Below are 22,147 nucleotides of genomic sequence, written 5' to 3'. Positions count from 1 at the left end.
TGTCTGTTGAAAAATGTTCCATTTCCTTTGCCTTTAGACACTCTTTTGCAGTTTGCTTTGGGTCATTATCCATTCCACTGTCAGATCAGTTTTGCAGCAAGTGACTGAATCTGAGCAGAGAGTATAGCTCTGTACACTTCACAGTTCATCCTGTTACTTCTATCAACATTCACATCATCAATAAACACTAGTGGAAAATAATCCCTTCACGTGCACTGACTCTAATCGGACCTCACATAAAGAGTTACCATAGACAGAAAGGGAAGTTCAATACTTGGAATCAACTGCAGGTCTTTTACCCTCTTAATTTGTCATGAAATATCAAGGCGGCTGACTTCGCTAGGCCATGGAACTGCTTGTCAGTCAATTGTCCCATTACTTTCGAAGCTCTGAAATGAAGGACTGCGTATAAAAAACTAAACATTTAATGATTTAATCTAATCTTTAATTTAATGCCTCAAATTAACGTTCACATCTTGATTTTTTTTGATCTGAAATATGCTTTGGTGGTGGTGTACAGAGAAAATCAATCATCAAAGTGACTTCTTTGTCTGTCATCTAGCATTACAGTCAATGAAAATGTTTTGTAAGCCGTCTTGGACACTTTTAAACCGTAAATCCTGCATAGAATTCCTGAAGAAGTGCCATTTGATCATTTAGCATTTCTTGTTGACATGTTCTTTACGAGGTCAGTTTTGTGTTGTTTTATCTGCACACATTTTTAGTCTTTTTTTGACAAATAAAGCAGGACAAATTACTTTCAGGATTCACATGCAGATTTCCTATTACGGTAACTAAACCCCATTTTTGAAAAATAACCGTCCACAAGCGTGCTGAGCACATGACATGTGTATACATGAATTGCTGAATTAAAGCACGACAGTGTTTAAGTGTTTGTAAGGATATGGTAGATGCAGAAATGTTGCTCCCGCTGTGCATTACACACAGACAAAGAGCACAATGTGATATTAAGCCTCTCAAGAATCACAGTATGTTCTGGTGCACAGCACAGACTAGTGGTCTACCTCCGCAACTGCATCAATAACTCAATCCACAACATCACAGAAAGGCAATTATACTTTATTCAAATTATGAACAAGGTACAGGTATGTAGAGAATATTTACTTTAAAGGTCCCATTTGATGTAAAGGACCTCTCATGCTATGACAATACAGTGGTATGTGTTCAGTAGTTAGCATGCATTTAGGAGGAAAAGAGCCCGCCCCCCCAAAAGCTCTTAATAAAATTGATTACACTACAGAATGCAAAATTGTGTGAACAATAAAGGTTAATCACTTAGCCTGACCATTCTGGCAACAATGGGCAGGTCTATTGAAACCAACTACAAGTTTAAATACTGTATAAAAGATTTATCATACAGTTGTTTTTGTGACTTGCACCCCACATTCACACTCAAACAGTAGCTCACTTTACTCTTGTTGGTTATGGAAAATATTCACACCAAAGGAAATGCATCTGTCTTCTTATGTTCATGACAACAAATTAATCTGACAGTTAACAGCAACTTACAGTAGGTGCACTATGTTACAACTATGTGGTAACAGTCCACAATCCAGAGCAAACTGAAGATAAACGTTATTATTTGTTGGATATCTTCACCGAAATTACACTTCAAAACTAATTTTAACCTTATTGGAAGTCTAAACCCAAAGTGCATGTCCCTACGCTCTAAGGTGGATATCTTTTTTGGGAAAAAAAAAAAAAAGATACATGAGCAAAAATAATTAACCACATACAGCCCTCTAGATTCAACTCAGTGGGTGTGGATGGTGTACATGACAGGTATCTGACAGGGCGTACCGTTGCACCATAAAGTTACACCATGTGCATAGTACTCGTCTTAAAAAACAGACATACAGTACAGTTCAGAGTGACATGCAAGAAGAAGTACGTACAAAAAAATTCCAGTCCCTTTCTCATACATTCAACACGTTAGTGCTGAAGTAATTAGTGTGTGGAAGCATTGAATGTAATAACTACTTTCAATATCGTGCTAATACGCTAAGTTAACTAAAGACACACTGATGAGGGAAACAATGATGGCTCAACAAAATGTACAAAAGTGTGGGAGGAAAAAGAAATACTGGCAGTGGCCAGTGGTACCCCTCAGCCTCCTACTAGATGCACCTGTGGTCTGAATTTCAAAATCCTACATCATCTTGTTGTCGAGTTATCACATTTACATTTCAGAAAACTTGACCTCTGACCTTGAGGTCAAGATCACTGAGATTTAAACCCGTCAGAGATTTTTAGTAGCTACAATTTGAAACTCCTACGTCGCTTCATTCTCAAGTTATCGCATTAATAAACTTGAGCGTCCTGGCAGGGTGACGACAACCCCCATCAGCCTTTTACTGCTGAGGCATAAATAAGTTAATGCTTTAGGACCGAAAATGAAGCTCGTTAATAAATAATTAAAAAAAAAAAAAAAAAAACTACTTTAAAAGTTGAAATATTTGCAGAGTTGTCTACAGCCCAGACCAAACATGAGAAATGTTTCTAAGTTCAACACTTCGACAATATGCCATGCATAGATTTGTACAAAAAGTCTGCATTTGCACTATGCTTCCATTTTAAACTCACTTCAGCAGCCGTTTCTAATAGATCAGCATTATTTATTTATTTATTTCAATTCATCATAGTTTACAAAATGACTTTTTTTTGGCGCTCTGAAATGTGCAGTTTTAACATATCGGTACCTCCTACAATACAAAAACAAACAAAACTAGTAAAAACATTCACAAGTTTTTTGTTGTTGTTGTTTTAAGCTTGAGGTTCAATTGTGATTTTCTGTTTAATTTGTCTGCATACAGACCTCAACTTGGAGAAGTGAAACAAATACGTGAACACAGTGAAATCATGTGACGCTCGGGATCCGACCACAAAGCCTGTTTTTGTCTAAACAGACCGATTTACAGCTTCAACAACACGTTTAACCTACAGAATCATTTTGAACTAACACGTTGTGTTTTCCCCCAAACACATCAGGTAGTACCTCACCTTCACCTTCACGCAGGATTTATAGCAAACACCTAAAAATCACATAATTGTACTTAAAAAGATTCACCAGAAGCACTAGATCTTTAAAACAAGGAAAGAGGAAGGATGACTTTATGCCCTCTTGTATGCAGCAATGAATGTTATTATTCACAAAGCACTATATCAACTGTATTAAAGCTTTCTGAAAGCTATTGATTGTAGTAAATGAGAAAAAAACAAAAGTAATGGCTGTACAACAATGTAACTGTTTAGAAATAGCTTATACAGTGTTTGCATTGGGAAAGTAAACACATGCATTCGGTGAAGTAAACATTTTTTCACTCTCCTTTTTTTTCCATTTTGGGTAAATTCTATAGATACTTCACTCTAAGATGTGTTACCAAACTGGGCACTGCTACCACGAAGCAGAGTGAACCAGACAATCGTTTTTAAGAAAACTGCTTATTTAAATGTTGGTGGTGATGGCGAAGACAACCATCCTGCCCCCCCACCCAAAACCCCCCTCCAAAAACTGATTATTCCTTCGTCCCGTATACCTGAAACACAAGTGGCTAGACTATGATAAAACCCGAAACTGTACAGCTGAAGCCTGAGACAGAGCATGCTAGGGCTATAAGAGCATGCAGGGTAGGAGAAGGAGTGGGCCAGGCAAAAGGGGGCGAAGGTTGAAAGTAAAGGAGGATGCTCCACCCTTGGATGGTTTCCATGTTACAGTTTAAGTCCCATAACCTTAAATTAAACTGTGTAAGAGGACAGGACAGAATAAAAGCTTAGAAAGTGATCATCAAAGTGGCTTAGAGCATTATTTCCTCCCTTTTGTTAGTGTCTGCCACACTCGACCACCTCCCAAGAAATGATGTGTGGGCTGCAAGTATAAAACTGTGAGTAAAGGGGTTTTGTGCTGTGTGATTGCAGGCAGCCAGATGCCAGCGTGCATATTAAACCTCCCGCATCAGGAAAGAGTCTCATCCTCTCCCACGTAGGGCAGGTTCATACTTCTCATCCCGTCACCGCTTTCCTGTTTCCTAAGTAACACAGCAGAGAGGCAGCGTTAGTTATAGCAGTGCTGTAGGCTCGCTGTCATTCCTATTTCACTGAACAGAGAAAATAATCAGATACTATTAAGCCCTGTTTACTAAGTCAAAGCAACCATTTAGCTGTTACATGGCAGAGTACACCGAGTTCATTTCTACAGCAGATACGGTGAAGGAGAGTCCCAGGAAAGGTTAAAAAAAACAAAAACTGGTGAAAGCGGGGAAACAATATCTTAAAAAAGTAAAGATGGCATTAATTTACAGACATGTCCTTTCATTAAATGTCAAGACTGCTTCATGCAAGGGAAAGTAAAAACACATGAAGATAAATGGATGCTCTTGGCCCATGATGAACTGAGTGTGGACAAAAATGCTTTTTATTATGACTTGACTTTTAAAATGCTTCTTTAATTTGTTTTGTTTTGTGGGTCAACCCAGAAAAAAAACCTAATAACCTAATGAACCCTCTGTGATAAAGGACATCGTTCTGTGTATCAGCTGGTCACCCGCTGTTCGCGTAGTTTTGTTTACACTCAGTAGCTTATGTGCGTCCTAATTTATCTTCCACTATATGAATGCCTAATTGAATGACATATTTCCCCGCTACACAGTTCATACTACACCAAAAGCACCCTCAGACACAGATAACGACAGGAAATTGGATTGCAGGTACTGAAGGTTCTTAAGTGAAGCTCAACATTCCCTAACATGGCTTCTCCAGACACCCCCAAACCACCAGAGGTTAGTTAACAAATGTGATGCACAGGAGTATTTGACCATCACCACCATACTGGGAGACAGCTGCTTATATCATGCCAGCGGGTCTTAAAATATTCTCTTGACCACTTAAACAGCATTACAGCAGGCAAGAACTATGCCAGCATTATTTACCTTTTTTGGTTACAATGAATGTAGCAGTATCTCACACTGCCTGCTCTGCCTTTCCTACAGGGCAGGAGAAGGGGGAGAGAAATAACAACAGGCTACCAACAGTCTTTCAGACAAACTACTCGGCAAGCCTCGGCTGGCTCTGCTGCTGCCTTTTTCTATAGAGTTTAGAAACTGTAGTGTTTTTGTAAACAGTGCTTACGTGAGGGTTTGCCCTGGAGGACACAAACTGCTGCGGTCCTCCTTCCGGCCCCAGTCAAAGGGGTTTCCGAAGGATCGCTTCCTGAGCATAGTTCTTACCAGGATCTTCAAAAAAGTAAACAGTACTTAGTAATGTAAAGATGAAAAGCTTCAATTTTATACATTTTAAAAATGTCCTTCATTTTAGAGCCCTAACAATGAGAACACAGCTAAAGAACTGATTTCTCCTAGATGTTATTGTCCTACAAAACAGTATGCAGTACTCATCAAAAACCACTATATCATTAATATGGAATTCATATTTAAGAAAATGTTTCTGCTGTGATAACAGATGGCAATGTCGTGGTAGATCTGATGAATTTGGAAGTCAGATGTATTCTGCATTTGTGACTTTTAACTTTTTTTTAAGTTAAAAGTCAAACAAAAATGTTAAACAACATTAATTAATGCAGCCAAAGAAAATCTTTTTTTTGAAAAAATGAGTCATGCATCTGCTGTAGCTCAAAGTGTTGAAAGAGGAACTGAGTAGGTGCAGTGCCTCAGCTGTGGGATGGTGCAATGTGACTGAAATTCTTTTTCGTCTTTCGGCTGCTCCCCTTAGGGGTCGCCACAGCGGATCATCTGCCTCCATCTCACCCTATCCCTAGCTTCCTCTTCTGTCACACCAACGCTCAACATGTCCTCCTACATTACATCCATAAACCTTCCCTGAGGTCTTCCGCTTTTCCTCCTGCCTGGCAGCACCATCTTTAACATCCTTTGCCCAATAAATTCACTATCCCCCCTCTGCACGTGTCCAAACCATCCCAGCCTTTCCTCTCTAACTCTGTCTCCAAACCACTCAACCTGAGCTCTGCCTCTGATGTGCTTATTCCTATTCCCGGTCTCTCCTAGGGAAAATCTCGAAATTAACTCTGCAAACCATACATCATAGCAGGTCTCACTAACGTCTTATAAACCTGCCCTTTCCCTCCTGCTGCTATCTTTCTGTCACAAATCACCCATGATATTTATCTCCCACATCACCCTGCCTGCACGGTCTTCTTCACCTGCACTTTAGATGGTTGACCCCAAGTATTTAAACTTATCTACCTTCACTACCTCTACTCTTTGCAACTTTGCTGGGTTCTATTTCATAAGTTGCTAAAACACTCTGTTGTACTAAGTAATTAAGCTAATTTATACTAATGCAAATTTGCTAAGAAATAATCTTTTGCTCCTGATGGAGCATTCGTTCTCTCTGGTACTTTTTATTACTCTTTCATTGTAGCCGAGTTGCCCATAAATGATACCCACATGTGATATTTCCTGTTATGACACCAAGAGAAGAGCAAATTAGGGTCTGAAGTGACTGTAATGTTTTTAATGCTTTTGTGAGACAAAAATTGTTCACAAACTCACCACTGTTGCCAGGCTGGGGATGTGTTTAACAGAATTCTCCACTTCCTCCTCGGTTACTTCAATAAGCATACAGCAGTTATCGTCCTCAGGGGGAAGTGGCTCAGCACCATGCCTTGTCACCCATGGGTGTACCTGGGCACAAGCACAAGGCAAACAAAGGAGTTCTTTGAGTAATCAGATTATGTGCCACACATATAAACTTAGACAGTGTCTTTGGAGGCACAACAGTAAAGATTTACTCAGGCTGAATCTAAGTGCAAAATTATATTTGTTAGATCAATGTAAGCTATTCATTCATATCTATAAATATATGTAAACTGCTATAGATTATACTTCACAGAGCAAACAGTTGATTTATGAATTTAATGACATAAAATACTGTAATGTCCAAACAAAAGAACAATAATCCTTTTGACATTTTGTGTGTGTGTGATATTTAAACATGACACACGGCCACCGGCAGCTACCCGTGTGTTTACCTTAATCTGTGGGATCGTTATCCTGGTCTCTGGATTCTTGTCCAGCATTTTCAATAACAAATCCTTGAGATCATCTGATATGTCGGCACTGTTGTAACGAAAACAAATTAGACAACTGAGTAAATATGTTATTGAGAAAGTGCCAAAATTGTGTATTTAATTTAATAAATATGCTATTTATACAATAAACACTGGGAACAGCCATCTGTTAAAAGAGCAAGGCAGAACTTACTGTTCTGGTAACACCACGGGTTGTGTCTTGATTTTTTGATGAAGACTGAGAATGCGCTCATCCATAAATGGACACTGTGAATACAAAAAAAGTGTGTCCATTTTAGCGGGATCACTAGTACCAAAAAAATGTTAATGTTTTTACCATTCCCCAACTCACCTCTCCAAAGACGAAGCAATACAGCGTCACTCCCATGGCCCAAACATCCAAAGCCTTAGCAGAAAAGCAAAACAGGTTTAATTTGATGTGAAAATGCTTGTTGGGTAGCTGAGATTCAAAATTTCATAAATGTTTGGAAAGCAGGAACATTCTAATGGAAAAAGAAAATCAAAAACAAAAGTTCTTGCATTTCTGAAAGTCATCCCAAGAGGGCACTAGTTAGCCGAATACTGCTTCACCTTTCCAGAGAAGTTCTTTCTGGTCTCAGAGAGCGTTTCAGGAGCAAGAAAAGCAGGAGTTCCAACTGTGCTGGTCAACAGGGCGTCAGCTCCCTCAAACTGGTTACTAACTCCAAAGTCTGCAATCTTGATGTGTCCATCTTCTCCCACCAGCAGATTCGACGGTTTGACGTCTCTGTGGATGATCCTCTGGTAATGTACTATTAACAGAAAAAGCGAACAAACTTTATTATCGCAATCGGGTCACATTTGTAGTATTCAGTTTATGGCAGAATTAAGATGTTCTAATGGTGAAAAACGGCTTGACCATTTTTTTTTAATGGCTTGGACTCGTGAAGAAAAATCTCTGGTAGTGTAGTTAGACAGCCAGGAAGACGTTTGGTAAATGATGATAAATTATGTCCACACTACCTGGTTAAGATGTGAAAATGAGAGTTAAGTGTGCCTTAATTATTTAAACTGTTTTTAACTAATCTACCTGCACCATGACTAAAACAAGCCTACTTTCCTTTCCAAATGACTCCAGACTGTTTTTGTGTCCATCCCTGCTTGCACTGATATGCATTAAGAGCCACTGAAATTATGTGAAATGAACTTTGTGGAGTGTTGCTAGAGTCAAGAGCAGCTCAGACGAAGGCCTTGTGTAAATGGCAGGGAAGAGCTGTAGGAGGACAGCACTTGATTATACAATCAGAGCTTCATCTTCTTACCACAATCATAATTCTAATGGAAAGCATTAGCAGACTTTTATCTCTATAAGGACATGCTGATACTATGCAACATCAGTGTAATGAGCTAATTTTTAAACAAAACTATTAGTATGGGAAAAACATCTCTGGCTGATATTTTTCTCCAAAGAGAAGACTGAATTAAAGAAATGACGCAACACAATTTCAGATCTATGGTCTAAGCTGTATTTGTGCTATTATTAGTTCACCTGGTCAGGAAAACCTGAGCTACCAGAATGCAAAGGTGATGTCATATGAATATATACAAAGTTATATGAGCAAGGAAAAAATAAAATGAAAAACTGAATCTCAGAATTTTGTCCAAACAATAATGAAAAGGATATTCAGCTTTTGAAATTGGTGCCTCTAAATCTGACAAGTATACACTCACCAACCACTTTGTTAGGTACACCTGATAACCTGCTCGTTAACACAAATATTTAATCAGCTGATGGCAGCAACCCAGTACCGTTTAGCAATATAGACATGGTCAAGAAGACCTGCTGAAGGTCCAGCCGAAGAATGGAGTCCGGAGACGAAAAGTGATCTGAGTGAGTTTAAACGTGGCCTGGTCGCTGGTGCCAGATGGGCTGGTCTAAATATTTCAGAAACTAATGATCTACTTGGATTTCTTCCACACACCTTTATTAATCGCCTTGTTGAATCTATGTCATGAAGAATAAGATTAGTTCTGAAGGCATGAAGGGGTCCAACCAAGTATTAGTAAGGTGTACCTAATAAAGTGTCCACTGAGTGCTTTATTTTGTACAAACTGAAAAAAACAACATTTCAAGACTAGAACAACTGTCACAGTCGGCGTGACCAAGGTAAACTTGTTTAATGAGCCATTTTGATGTTGTACACAGTGCTGGCGATCTTGGTGGGTTAACAACATAAAATCTGTTGAGTAAAATTAATTCACTTTGCAAGTCAGATTAAATCTATCTACACATGCGTAATAAACACTAATGTAGTCACAAGGTAGGTGGAAGAGTAGCAGGAGGTTTTGAAAACTCACAGTACTCGATTCCCCTGAGAAGATCCTGGAAGTAAAAACGTGCCTGGTCCTCGCTGAAAGGCTTATCGGTCGGCACCTCCATCACAGCCCTAGATACACACGGTACAACATCAACAGGTACACACACACAAACACACTCAATTACCAATCACAACTAATGAGACTGGGCTCATTCCAGTGTCACAATCATATAAGAGGCTTAGCTTACCCTTGCTTCACCAGCTCAAACACTGTAACAGAAAACAAAGGAGGTTAGTGAGGACAAGCAAACTAAAAAAAACAAACACGTCTTTTAAAGATGAGGTTAAAATTGACTTTGTTTTATGCTTGCTGTGATGTGTTGTTGTCTGGCCACAACATACCCATGTACAGATGGTCCTCACCGGGGTCATCCAAAACCTGGCACCACATTGAAGAGGAATGGAAATGTGTGAACACAGATACACAACAGATCATCTTTTGATCTTTTGTACCAGGCAAAGTTAAATATACTTTCAGTGGAATTTCTAATAAGAATACATAGAGTAGAAAGATAGCTTTACAGTCTAACACAATTTATGTACATTTTAAGGTTCTTCAAAATGCCACTGCTGTTTCCTTTCCTTTGTTAACTTATTTAAAATTAGCGTAATACCAATAAGTAATCCTTAAGAGATCAAATGAAAATATCCACGTTTTACAAGATTACTCACTTCTACTAGTTTGACTACATTAGGGTGGTCAAGCTTTTTAAGGATGGCAATCTCTTGATAGACTCGCTCCAGCGGCCCTTTAGGTTGGGCAGGCCCCTCGGGAGCGGCTCTTGCCCCACGAGGAGGAGGTCTCCCTGATGGAGGAAACAGGGGACAATATGGGAAGGGTAGAGGGACAGGATAAAGATAGAGTCAAATCCTAAGTACTGGTATGTGCTGTTAACATTAACATTATCATTACACACATTACAGATGCTCTGCTGTGTTAACCATATGGCCCTGAATCTAAGAAACTTGGAAAGAAGCTGACTTTTTGAAGATGTTTCATCTCTCATCCGAGAAGCTTTTTAACACCTTGGCCATGTGATGAGACACATGATCAACAGCAGGTCAACAACCCTCTTAAGTGAGAACTTCCACTCGGGTTTAAATACCTGGGACGCTCCACCATTGGTTTTGAGAACTGAAGAAGCTCCTCAGATGAGAAGTGACACGTCTTCAAGAAACTTAAAGAAGTCCAGTCGCTTTTCTTTCCAAGCTCTTTAGACTACCATGAACTGGATGACTGAGACCTTACACAGAAATATGGCCCTTACTTACGTGGGAAACCTGCCTGCCTCATCAGCCTCTTCTTGGAAAGCACCTTCATCGCCTACAGCACAGAGAGGGAAACTTAGTTGGATTGCAACAGGTTAAGAGAAACAGAAAGAGTCCAGCAGCCAAGAAAGCCAAAGAAAAGATAAACAGCAGCATGCTTACAGGTTTCTTACACTTACACCCTAAACCTAGAAATTCTGTAGCTTGAAAATGCTTGGTGTGTTTGTCACTGCTGTCACTGTAGACAGCTTTCCTCAATCGTGGTGTGAAATGATTGAAATATGAGCCGTGACAGACACATTTTCTGCACATTTACATTAAACAGCATTTCAACTGCACTACACCGTCTATCAAGTTTGGTATTTGAGTGGTTACATGTCATAAAGAAAGCCCAACTCCATTCACTACACAGTGTTTTCAAACATCAAATTTCGTCTGGAGGTGCAGACAGGGGTTAACGAGAAGTCTGGGTGGCAGGGTGGAGTCATGTGCCTCAGCTGACCCCATAGCGATTGAGAGCGCAACCTCTCTGACCCAGAGGAAGGGAAGAAAGCTGACTACAAGTTGGGCAGACGATAAGAGCAGAACAGCTGAGAGATGCCCTGCGATGCGGATACACGCAAATCTCTCACCTGTGAGCTTTGGGATCTCTTATCCATGTCTGCATTCCAAGATGTGTGGAAGTGGACCAACAGTTTCTTGTGATTTCCCTTGCGTAAACATTGTTGACATACTGTTGAATTGTACTTTCTTTTTCTTTTATTTGAGAGCCAGTTCTTGACTGTGCAGACACTGACACAACTGTATCTATCCCTGGTCTAGACAGATCTTTCTGACCAATGTCTCTCTCTCCACCAGATTATGTCTTCAAAAACTGCCAAGGTTGACAGGAATTTGTATCAGACTTGAAGAGAAAGCATGGTGTGTAACAGCGGCATTGTTTGGTGAATATTTTCCCTATTCTTTAATAACTTCAATGCCCTCAGTTATTATGTCAATGATATAATCACTGAACACGACACGAGGCCTTTGTCACTCGGGAGGAATATTAAAATAATCCCTTTGTCGTTGTCAATCGCTATCATGCAGCTTAATGTGAACTGCAGCAATAATCAAGAACGGCAAAAACACAAAAGCCTGAAATGATGTGTTATTACATTAGTCGATGAGCTCAATTATCTGGAGACATTTTCACATGCAGAGGCTCCACATCAAATCACACCAGTAAATATTACAAGAGGGGTTGATTATTGCAAAGTTAACCAGCGGTCGCCTGGCCTGTGATAAGGAAATAAATCACATCTGGACTCACATGTGCATTACAAACTCACATAGTATGTGTTGTCATCCTCATTGTAAGCCAACTTGACAACACCATAGGAGCCCTGTCCGGAAACAAGCAAAAAAGAAAACATGAGGGAAAAATCTGAAAATATATATATATATATATATATATATATATATATATATATATATATATATATATATATATATATATATATATATATATTAGTGCTGTCAGCGTTACTCTCGTTAAAATGACGTTAACCCCATAACCACATTAGCGCGGCAAATCTCCGTTAGCGAGTTAGCGCGGATCGCCCCGTCATTTTAACGAGATTAACGCTGACAGCACTAATATATATATTAAGCAGTTAGTTCTTAATGTGACACTAAAAGTGTAACGCAAATGCAAAGGAATACATAGATACACACAGGAATAAATACACAAACACAAACACACAAGGGAATTGAGTGGGCTGCTTCACAATGAGAACAGAGAAATTCAAATCATCGCTCCTCTCTCTCTTTCATTTTTGATTTCAGGCTAATTAAGGAAACTGGATCTGGTTTATGCTATCAAGCCTCCCTGCCCACACACAGGAAATTCAGGATAAAAAGTAGGCCTAATTACAAGCCTGTGTGTACGAACAAAAACAAACAGAGAGAGAGAGAGGGCAGTGTCGGTTCCTGCTGGGGGAGCAGATTGCAGAGACAGCACACAGCTCATCCTACAGTCCTGGAGATAAACTGATAACACAAGTCTCTCCAACAATTCCAAAAGGTTTTAACTGTCTCCACTGTGCTCAAAAGCGCACACATTAAAATGTCTACCTACATACGGAAATACACACACATTCTGCCTTAACAATGCCCACAATCTAAAACATTCATATAGGCACACACGCCCACTCACACACACACGCCCACTCACTCACACTCACACACACACACACACACACACACACACACACACACACACACACACGCACACTCTAAGCCTTGCACAACCCTTAGAGAGCGCTATTTTTACCAGCCTCTCATCCATCTTCCAACTCTCCCATGGCCTCGTGGTTTACACAGAGTTTGGGAAATGAGGACAGCCGGGAAGGAGGATATCAGAGACTGTCCTTGATGATGTGTGCTACTTGACAGACATGCAGTAGGCGGACGGGAGGAGAAAATGGAAGAGTCAGTGAAAGGGAGCAATCAGTGAGCTGTCTCTCATGGTACCTTTCCAATCTCATCTTTCAGCTTGTACTGGTTGAGTTGAACACAGTCCTTTAAGAGGGAGCGAGAGAGGGGAAAAAAGAAAACAATCGTCACATCATCATGAGTATTCCTACAAAATCTGCCTGAATGTTGTCTTGAACCTCAAATTTGCCTTTAACACTTTCTCTCCATTAACATTTTTTTAATACATTTCTTCATACCAGCCACTGATTTGCTGCCCTCTAAATCAGGACAATTACTCATTTTTTATGCAATCCAGTTTAAATCAAATTTCACTTCTAATCAATAATAAATTCAACTATAATCAACAGGACTCATCAAAGGCAAGAATGTATAAATCACAAAGAAAAATGTATAAAACTATGTTGTCAAAACTCCCAAGGACACCTTAAAGTACCAGTACACAATGACAGAATCACAGTAAATTATAGTAGAGCTGCTAATCTAAACATTTTTCCATTTTTTTGTTTTGAACAACAGAGAGGAGCTGACAGATGTGTGAAGGCTTTTCAGTCAAATGCATTGTTAAAGTAGAATGATAAGTGAAAGGGTTAATCTAACATCATGTAGATGTCATGTAGGTATCGTCAAGATTTAGGCAGTTGTACTACTCTTCCTGATACTTCTCTTCGCCACTGTCATTAAGAGCTTGGTGTGTGTGTTTGTGCTAGGATATTTTGAAGAGCGTCAAAGAGACAGCTTAGCAGTACAAAGGCTGTGAGAGAGAGAAAAGGAGTAAGAATAGGGAAAAATTCAATAGATTTTCTTCAGTATGAAGGGCAGAGCTAATAAAGTTGGAGCTTATTGATATTACAGTCTTGGCTCCCATTCCAAAGGCTGTCCCACACATCATTAAAACACATTTCTAAATGTCATTTATTTGACTGCTCCTCTCTAGACTGCAAGACATATCTGCAGGATATCTCTAAATATTTCACCTAATTAACCTTTATCACTTTCAATATGTAATTCTGAGAAAGCAAAAAGCCTCTTCAGCCTGCTGCTCTGAAAAATCCTAACTACAACTACATGTAACAGCTACACAGCTACATCTACTTAGACTATAAAACCTTACCTTTGTGTCCACAAAGCTTGCTCTTTATCACTTTGCTGCTGATTTTAAGACAAATGCACATGTAGTTCTTACTGTCAGACAGCTGTGGTATTACTTATGACACACTAACATGTGTGGGGCACTTTAGTGCCTCGCTCTGTGTCATTAGTTAGGTTATCCATGTGTAATGGTTTATGCAATACACAGTGCTGAAGGGAATACAATGAGTCACATGGTGCAAAAATTACATAATAACCAAAATATTATGGCATATGCTGCAACCTCATTATAACTCATACTGACTTAGCACTCGTGGTAGATATTAAACTACTGCTACCAATATGGCTAACACTTATTATATAGCACGATTAATTTGATTTAGCTATATTTTCTCCATTTAACGCAGGCTGAAACACATTGCAAGCTACAAAATCCTTATACCATTAAAACTGAAACTAAATTAGCTTTAATGCTTAATCATACCTGGAGGTCTGTGATGGAAACACTGTGGGACTCCACAGTGGGCCGGCGGGGCAGGCGTGGAGAAGAATGAGGTGACGTGATGGGGGAGTACGGTAATGATGGATAAATATAGCGCCCATTAAGTCCCGGTGAGCTACAGGGTGAGGTTGCTGTTTGTGAGCGCTCCTGCAGAGAGAGTTTCCTGTCTGAAAAGTTTAACCTTCCCCTTTGCTCTTGGCTTCCGGGTAGTAGAGCTTCTGGCCGACCAACTGTATGAGACAGAAGGTCACAGGATGGAGTCCGGAAAGGTGCTGCCACAGAGGAAGCTGGCTCCGGCGTCTCTGAACTGTCCATTTCTTCTACCTGACATGAGATGGATTTGAATGGTTTATACTTCTCTTACTTACTAATCATCCACTTCATATCCTCTATTCACCTGCACCTTGATGTACTTACGGTTCTACTAGACAAAGATTGTTATATGAAAAATCCTGCTAAACCTTACACTTCATACAGTAGACATCAACATCTCTAGCATGAACACTTGCCTTTGTTGGTCTTACCTCTTCCTCCCCAGCCTCTCCAGGCGGTCGGCTGGGTTCATACTCTGTTACGACAATTAGGGACTCCATTGGATCCGGCGAGGGTGTCTCAGAGTGGGTGTTTAAAGGTGGGGCAGGACAGCTGCACAGTAGATCAGGCAAGGGCTGAGAGGGTTGCATTGGATTTGCATGACTGCTGCAAGAGGCTGGAGGCTCAGCAGATGGCCAAGGGGTTACATGACAAGGAAACATGGTGCCTCTTCACAAAGACTGCCAACCACTGCTCCATCAGATGGGAACGTATGGGGAATGTCTCTTAATCTATGACAGCAAACTAAAAAATGAGAAAGTGCATGTGATTAATACTTCACACCCTTACAACTTCTGTGTTACTTTCTTTTTTATTATGACCATCTCCTGAAGTATGCTGCAGATAGTCCGTTCTTACACTATCCCAGAGGTTGTACTCTGAACCTTGTAACCTTTAATCTATAATTATGTCTGCAATCATGCAAATGATTCACGGTTTAATAGATTCATGTGGAATGAAGCTTCAGCAGGCCTTTTTACGCCATAAAAGCTTATTTCTCTGATTGCTTGTTAAGATTCAAAACCACTCAACTTTCAAGATATTTTCACTACGTTCAAGTATATTTATATTTATTTATATAAATATTAGAGATGGCACGATACCACTTTTTTATGTCTGATACCAATACTGATATCATAAATTTAGATATCTGCCAATACCGATATAAATCCAATATAGGGTATTTCATAATCAATAAAATGTTTTTTTTAAATATTTTACTGCATTTTGTACAAGTTCATACTCAAGTTTAAAAAAAAACCCCAAAACACTAAAGCTATTTTGTTTTACCTGTATGCAAAAAAATACACTGCACCCAAAATATTTCATAGTTCAGCAACACTGATCAATCTAATAAAGTTAAACCTACACCATCCTTCCTATTCTGGTATTTTAAAAAGTGCTTAGTGGAAATATTAAAGAACCTAACTAATAGGGTTATCAACTCCCAGAAAATAAATAAATAAATAAATAAAAATAGGGAACCACCCCCACCCTCATAATGCTTAATTGACGTAATGGACTTTAATTTAAAGCACATGTAAAAGAAAATTTTAAAATGCACAGAAGTCAATAATTTTTCTACAATAATTAAATAGATTCAACATCTTTCTTCAACAGAATTGCAAATGAAAAAGTACTGCGGCTTTCTAGGTTATAAATTTGACTTAATAGTTACTATATACAATAATGGATTTCTATACATTTTACATCAGACGAAAACTTTGACTGTAAGATTCAGATAATTATTTATTAAAAGCTAGACATGACAATTAGAAAGAAAAGTATGTCTTTGTGCCCCCTTTTCCCTGTTCATGCCCTATCGGCCCCCCTGGCTAAACTTTGCTAGATCCGCCCCTGCACAGTTACCAGCCGTCAGCTACATAGAAAAGGATCCTGGTGTAGAAAGTAATATTAAATAAATTCTAACAACAGATTATCAAGCTTAAACGTGCTGCTGTTGTTTATCCGCTGGTTTCCTCTTTCTGGCGCAAAGTGGGCAATAAACAAACAAGAGAGACGGTAGTCGTGACAGAAAAGCCGATCAGCTGATCATTGATCAGTTTCATGATTGAAGCAGCAGCAGGAGAGGGAGAGAGAGAGGCAGTCGCTCCATATATTGGTTGTTAAGCTTAACGTGGGAATGCTTTACAAACATTCAGAGATGAACTTACACACTTGCTTTACTTCTCTAGGATAGCTTTCTCCAAGATGAAATGCTGGTTTATAAGCACGTAGCGAGGCTCCAAATACTCAACCAGACCCCGGACAAGTCTCGCACGCCACAGCCGCTCTATCACGAGATGCACACTGCTCCGGCATGCTAAGGTTATGAGCTAGGTTACACTATGTCGCTAGTTTTGTGAGGTGCTTTGTGATATTTAATGGATCAGATTACATTTTTTTATTTCTCTCCGATATCCCATCCAGTAATTTAGATCAGTATCGGACCAATACCGATACATAATATCGGATCGGTCCATCTCCAATAAATATATATATTCAATAAATTGGATTTGGATTTAGGGGAATAAATATATTAAAAAATGAATACAACCTAATAACACATAGTACACAAATATCCTTATTATCTTTATTGAGGTGCAAAGCAATACATCTACACATTATCTCATCATCAGCAAATATTAATTAAAGCAATGGCAATATAATGTGTTTGTAAAAGATGCAATTTCCTATTCACACACTCCCTTTAGCCAGAGTTCTCCTAGTAACATCTGCACAGTCACCTGGACTACTCGACATTACTCTTACACTTCACCTGTGATTTGGGTGAAGCCAGATTAAACAAACTACTAAACTTCGATTCCACTATTAATAATTTTAGCTTAATGCACAGTAAGCCAACTTCACTGAAAGGTGCATACTTCCCCTGTTTTTGAACTGGTGCCATACAACTTTAAACTGTGAACTGGGAGCCGAAATTAAGAAAAACAGAGGTTGACTGTTTCTTTTCAGCCAAGAATAATTTAGGGCTGGCATAAATCCTGTGACAAAGTATGGTAAAATTTACATGTAAGGTTCAATTATCCACAGAGCCTGAGCAGCACGACCCAACTTGTGGGTGTAATGAAAACGTGTGGGATAAACAATCAGGGATGCTGTTCACTGGCTCTGAAACATAAGCAGATAGGGCTGCTTCCATAAGAAACATCCATGGTGCAGAAATTTTCCCACACGTTCTGTTAGGTGATAATTAATTCAGGCAAACGCGTCTAGTATCGCAAACTACAGATACAATGCATCTATAAACGCAAGGGTGCAGTCTGCTTTTGATGTCGGGCACACAGTAGCATGGTGGTTAATTTTTATCTGTGAAGCATCTAACCAAAACCATTTCTTGCATAATTAAAAGAGGCTAATTTCCATCTTGAAATCCACTCAGTTTATTATTTGCCTGTTACGTGACAGAGAAATGGAGACAGGAGAAAAGAGAAGAGGAAAAAGAAACAGACAGATCCCCTATATTTTCTGTCATGGTTTTGACAGGATTGTGGCACTGTCGGTGTGTGGGAGCTGAGTAAACCTCACAGATACAGAGAAAAAAAACAACAAAGGGAAGCCATAAGGCAAGCAAGACAGTGGGAGATCCAGCCAAGCTCAGAGCGAGAACCATGTGTGGGAAGAAACACCCACTCCAGGTGGGCTCTCTTCTTTCACTGCCAACCTATATATACAGTACTATTGTAATGTAAACTGACAAAAGAGGAAAAGAAATGCTGCACATTACAGAATAACAGTTTAATAAGAAGGAACTGAAATTGCTGGGTGTTTTAACTGCCAAGTCTATTTAGCCACTTAATTTACCCCCTTGTGATTTTTTTAAATGTTTTTTTTTACTGTTATGTTAAAACATTTTCAAAACCAGAAACATTTTCATTTCAATTTTGCTGTAGAGGATAAATGTTGCTTATTTGCGTCTTTCTCAAGTCAATTTAACACCTCTGGCTTTCATGACCTCTGAAAACTTCTGACATGTTATTAAAAGCAGATACTTTTTGGTTGGTTTTAATTCATTAAAACAAAAGTATTCCGACTAGAAGTGAGTGTTAACTTACCCAGTTTGACCTACAGATACACAGATGACACAAAACAAGGCCTGTTCCATAAAAACAAAAAGGTGTTTATGCATTATCATCAATTGATGATGGCATAAACTCCTAACGTGACATTGTAACTGTTAGTCAGACAAGACAATATTACTGCAAATCTCATTTCCTACCTAGAAGGGCTGGGTTTTCTGCAGGAGATGTACTTGAATGCTGAAATCACGATGAGTCGGTTTGATACAATATTTTGCATCCACTATTTGCTAAAGTCATTTTTGAATCTGCAAACTCCCAATTCCCTCGCACTAAAGATAAATACGCTACCTCAAAGGTCACCAAGTTTCTGTGACACAAGAGAACTGCACAGACTTCAATTTCATTTTTGTACAAAAACACTGTGCATCATTAATGACTGAACTGCTGGCTAAAGCCCAAAACTTCCCTGATCCCTGCGGATCACAGCAGCACGACGAAGAACAAGGAGTCAGATTTGAGCCTCGAGAAACACCAACAGATGCTGCCTAGCTCCAGATGCCATACCGTGCCTTTTACCATAACAAAAATCATGTGACCTGCCTGTCACTATCCAAGCGGGAGAGGATGGGAGGGGAAGAGAGGACTTATCACAACTTGCAGGGGGTCCAAGCCATGTAGAGCATTAATAACAACACAAGCACTGTGTTATGGAAATACCAGTACAACACAGGGCCATCTGGAGCAGAGGAGGATACCCAGCTACATTAAAAGATCAACAGGGTTACACTGTCAGCGATGTCCGGCACCGTGCAAGAGATAAGCTCCTGTAAATGGAGGAATTATTGTCCTTGATCAACTTAGCTGCAGTGTTGCCACATAATCACAGCACAATTTAGGGAGAATCTGAAAAACTCATTTGGTGACCCAGACATTAAATTGAACTTATTTATTTCAATTTTATTTATATAGCAAGCTGCTTTATATTGCAAGATAAAGACAATCCAACAGAGAGAAACCCACCAATCTCAGGGTCCTCGATACCAAAGCACTTGACAATGGTGGAGCAAAAGATCTCCCTTTTAACAGCCCTCCAGTGGATTCACGGAGGGGCAGCAATGCAAACTCCACAAAGACTCTGTGATAATATGTATCAGTCATGCCCTACGTTACAATGGCACAAATCAAATATCAGCCATTTGAATCAGCTGTGTTGGATCAAGGACACATCTAAAACCTGCAGGACACCGGCCCTCGAGGCCTGGAGTTGCCCACCCCTGTGTTAAATGGTTTTAATGATATGACACAAGAGCCCCCCGCCACAGAGGGGACAGAGATAGTAAGCGATATTTAAAGGATTAAGAAAACTGGGATTAACAGGTTAATGGGATTAATTAATAATAACATGGATGAAACACTCACAACACACACTGATTAGCACTCTGAAAACCTACCTAATGACTGTATGATGGTAATATCTTCTGTAATCGTATCTTTATTAAACTTTACACTTGCATGTTCCCACTGTAAGCGTAACTCAGATTCTGAAAAGTTTTATTCATTTATAGTTGTATTATTTTAATCCGTCAGAGCCTGTACATGCTTGTACTCACTACACCTGTACTCTATGTGGAAGACACAAACTTCAACCGGTACATTAAACATGCCATAATAGACCCATTTCATATCTGTATCTATTATTGCTAATATATTGTATTACCTATATCCTAAGCACTTCTGGATGGAAAACTGCATTTCGTTGCCCTGTGCTGCATGAAAAAGTTAATCTATCATCATTCTAACAAGGGTGAAATTGTTAACCTAATAAAGAATTAATTTCTTATTGTTTTTTTTTATTATTTATTATTATGTTATAAAGTGTGCATTATCTGGCTACACCGCTCTATTGGACAAATTTGTACACAAGTGCATATTCTGTTACCAGGAAACATAATGCTGAATGAAACAAGAATTTCAATAACAATATTATAAATAATAAAATAAGTGGTACAAGTTTTAAAGGCATTTCAGAAAGCCAACACATTAAATGTGTTTCTACACATTTCTACTCTGTATCTACTGAAAGGTTCAGGCTAACTTTATAAAATAACCACTAAACCTACTATATCAAAGTTAAAGTTCAATTTATTCCTGTAGAGTGATGCCAGGAGTTAAATGTGTCAAATATATATACTTTAAATGGTTTTCCAAAACAAAAAATAACGTAATGATAACTAAAATAAAAAACATCGGGGACTCTGTGTGCCATCAGAGGCTTTCTCTCCTCAAGAATATGTCAGCGCAACTTCCCAAAATGGTAACATTAGATGTTACCAGAGCCCAACATGAAGATTTGAGACTAAACCGAGACTCTGCAATTTCACAAACACACAAACAATCTTTGAGATAACCGATAAACAATAACACATGCAACTGGCACCACCGGATTTCGTGTTACTTACACCCACAGACAAGAGCTGCTACATCGACTGTAAATGTCAAAGCGGTTAAGCTGCTCCGGTGTTGTTTGGGCGTTCACAAAGTCACCGCCGTCTCAAGTCTAAGCTAACTTAGCTCTGAGCTTCTAAGCCAACCAGCTCAGCTAACGTTAGCAGCTGCCTCATCTGGGAAGATACAGATGTTGTGGATGAAGGAGTCAGTGATGCTAGTACGTCCCAGTAACGTTCATGCTACAGCAGCTGGCAAAGATGCAGGAAGCAATCATTTAAAAAAAAAGAACAAGAAAATTGTATATATACTGTGTAATTTAACAAACAAAAACCTTACCTTGGCGTGTTATTTAGGCCTACAAGTGAGAAATGTAAGACTCCCCCTCCTTCCTCGTCTGCTGTGTGAGTAGCTTCTGCCCTGCGACAGCTAGCTAGCTGTTTGAGAAACGGAGACTGTAACAGACTGAGAACCGATGTTTTGACGGACCAATCCAGCTGAGCACGCAGGTCCCGTGCTTCACATGGAGGAAATGTTAACTGCAGGCATTTAACGCAACGCTTTTATATGCTAACAAACAACCTAAGCTACTTCCGCTGAAGGCTACGATGCCCTTTTGCCTTCTTTTATTTCACGAGTTCTAAATATAACATTCACGGTTCCTGGTCGTTTCTGCCTCAACTGCTTTATGACCTAGTGGCACCATCTTGTGGTGTACTGGAGAGTTGGTCCTAGTAAAATAAACTGGCCTTGGTTCTTTAATGATGGGCACATTTTATTTAGAGGTCTAACATAATAAGACTATTAT

At 39.3% G+C, this 22,147-nt stretch overlaps 1 protein-coding gene across 4 annotated transcripts; it reads right to left on the bottom strand.

Moving 5' to 3' along the window:
* Positions 1–1,064: 1,064 nt before the first annotated feature.
* LOC120747533 (calcium/calmodulin-dependent protein kinase kinase 2) lies at positions 1,065–22,027 on the bottom strand. 4 transcript variants are annotated; one of them, XM_040053503.1, is made up of 18 exons: positions 21,679–22,027; positions 15,283–15,595; positions 14,741–15,082; positions 13,204–13,251; positions 12,021–12,074; positions 10,693–10,744; positions 10,093–10,226; positions 9,763–9,799; positions 9,609–9,630; positions 9,401–9,489; positions 7,655–7,854; positions 7,416–7,469; positions 7,257–7,330; positions 7,025–7,112; positions 6,546–6,677; positions 5,146–5,249; positions 4,947–5,000; positions 1,065–4,046 (listed from the first exon to the last, which is right to left on the bottom strand). In XM_040053503.1, exons 2-18 carry the CDS (start codon positions 15,511–15,513, stop codon positions 3,974–3,976), a joined length of 1,788 nt encoding a protein of 595 aa, XP_039909437.1. In that variant the 5' UTR covers positions 15,514–15,595; positions 21,679–22,027; the 3' UTR covers positions 1,065–3,973. The 4 variants fall into 4 exon arrangements, with proteins under 4 accessions (XP_039909437.1, XP_039909438.1, XP_039909439.1 ...); XM_040053504.1 differs by lacking the exon at positions 21,679–22,027 and adding an exon at positions 21,354–21,672; XM_040053505.1 differs by lacking the exon at positions 4,947–5,000 and having other exon boundaries at positions 21,679–22,026.
* Between the last annotated feature and the right edge of the window lie 120 nt (positions 22,028–22,147).

The sequence above is a fragment of the Simochromis diagramma genome, unplaced genomic scaffold, assembly GCF_900408965.1.
Source record: "Simochromis diagramma unplaced genomic scaffold, fSimDia1.1 OVJJ01000596.1, whole genome shotgun sequence".
In the NCBI taxonomy this organism is placed as follows: domain Eukaryota; kingdom Metazoa; phylum Chordata; class Actinopteri; order Cichliformes; family Cichlidae; genus Simochromis; species Simochromis diagramma.
The sequence above is the reverse complement of the archived record's forward strand: the minus strand, read 5'-3'. Positions and strand labels throughout refer to the sequence as shown.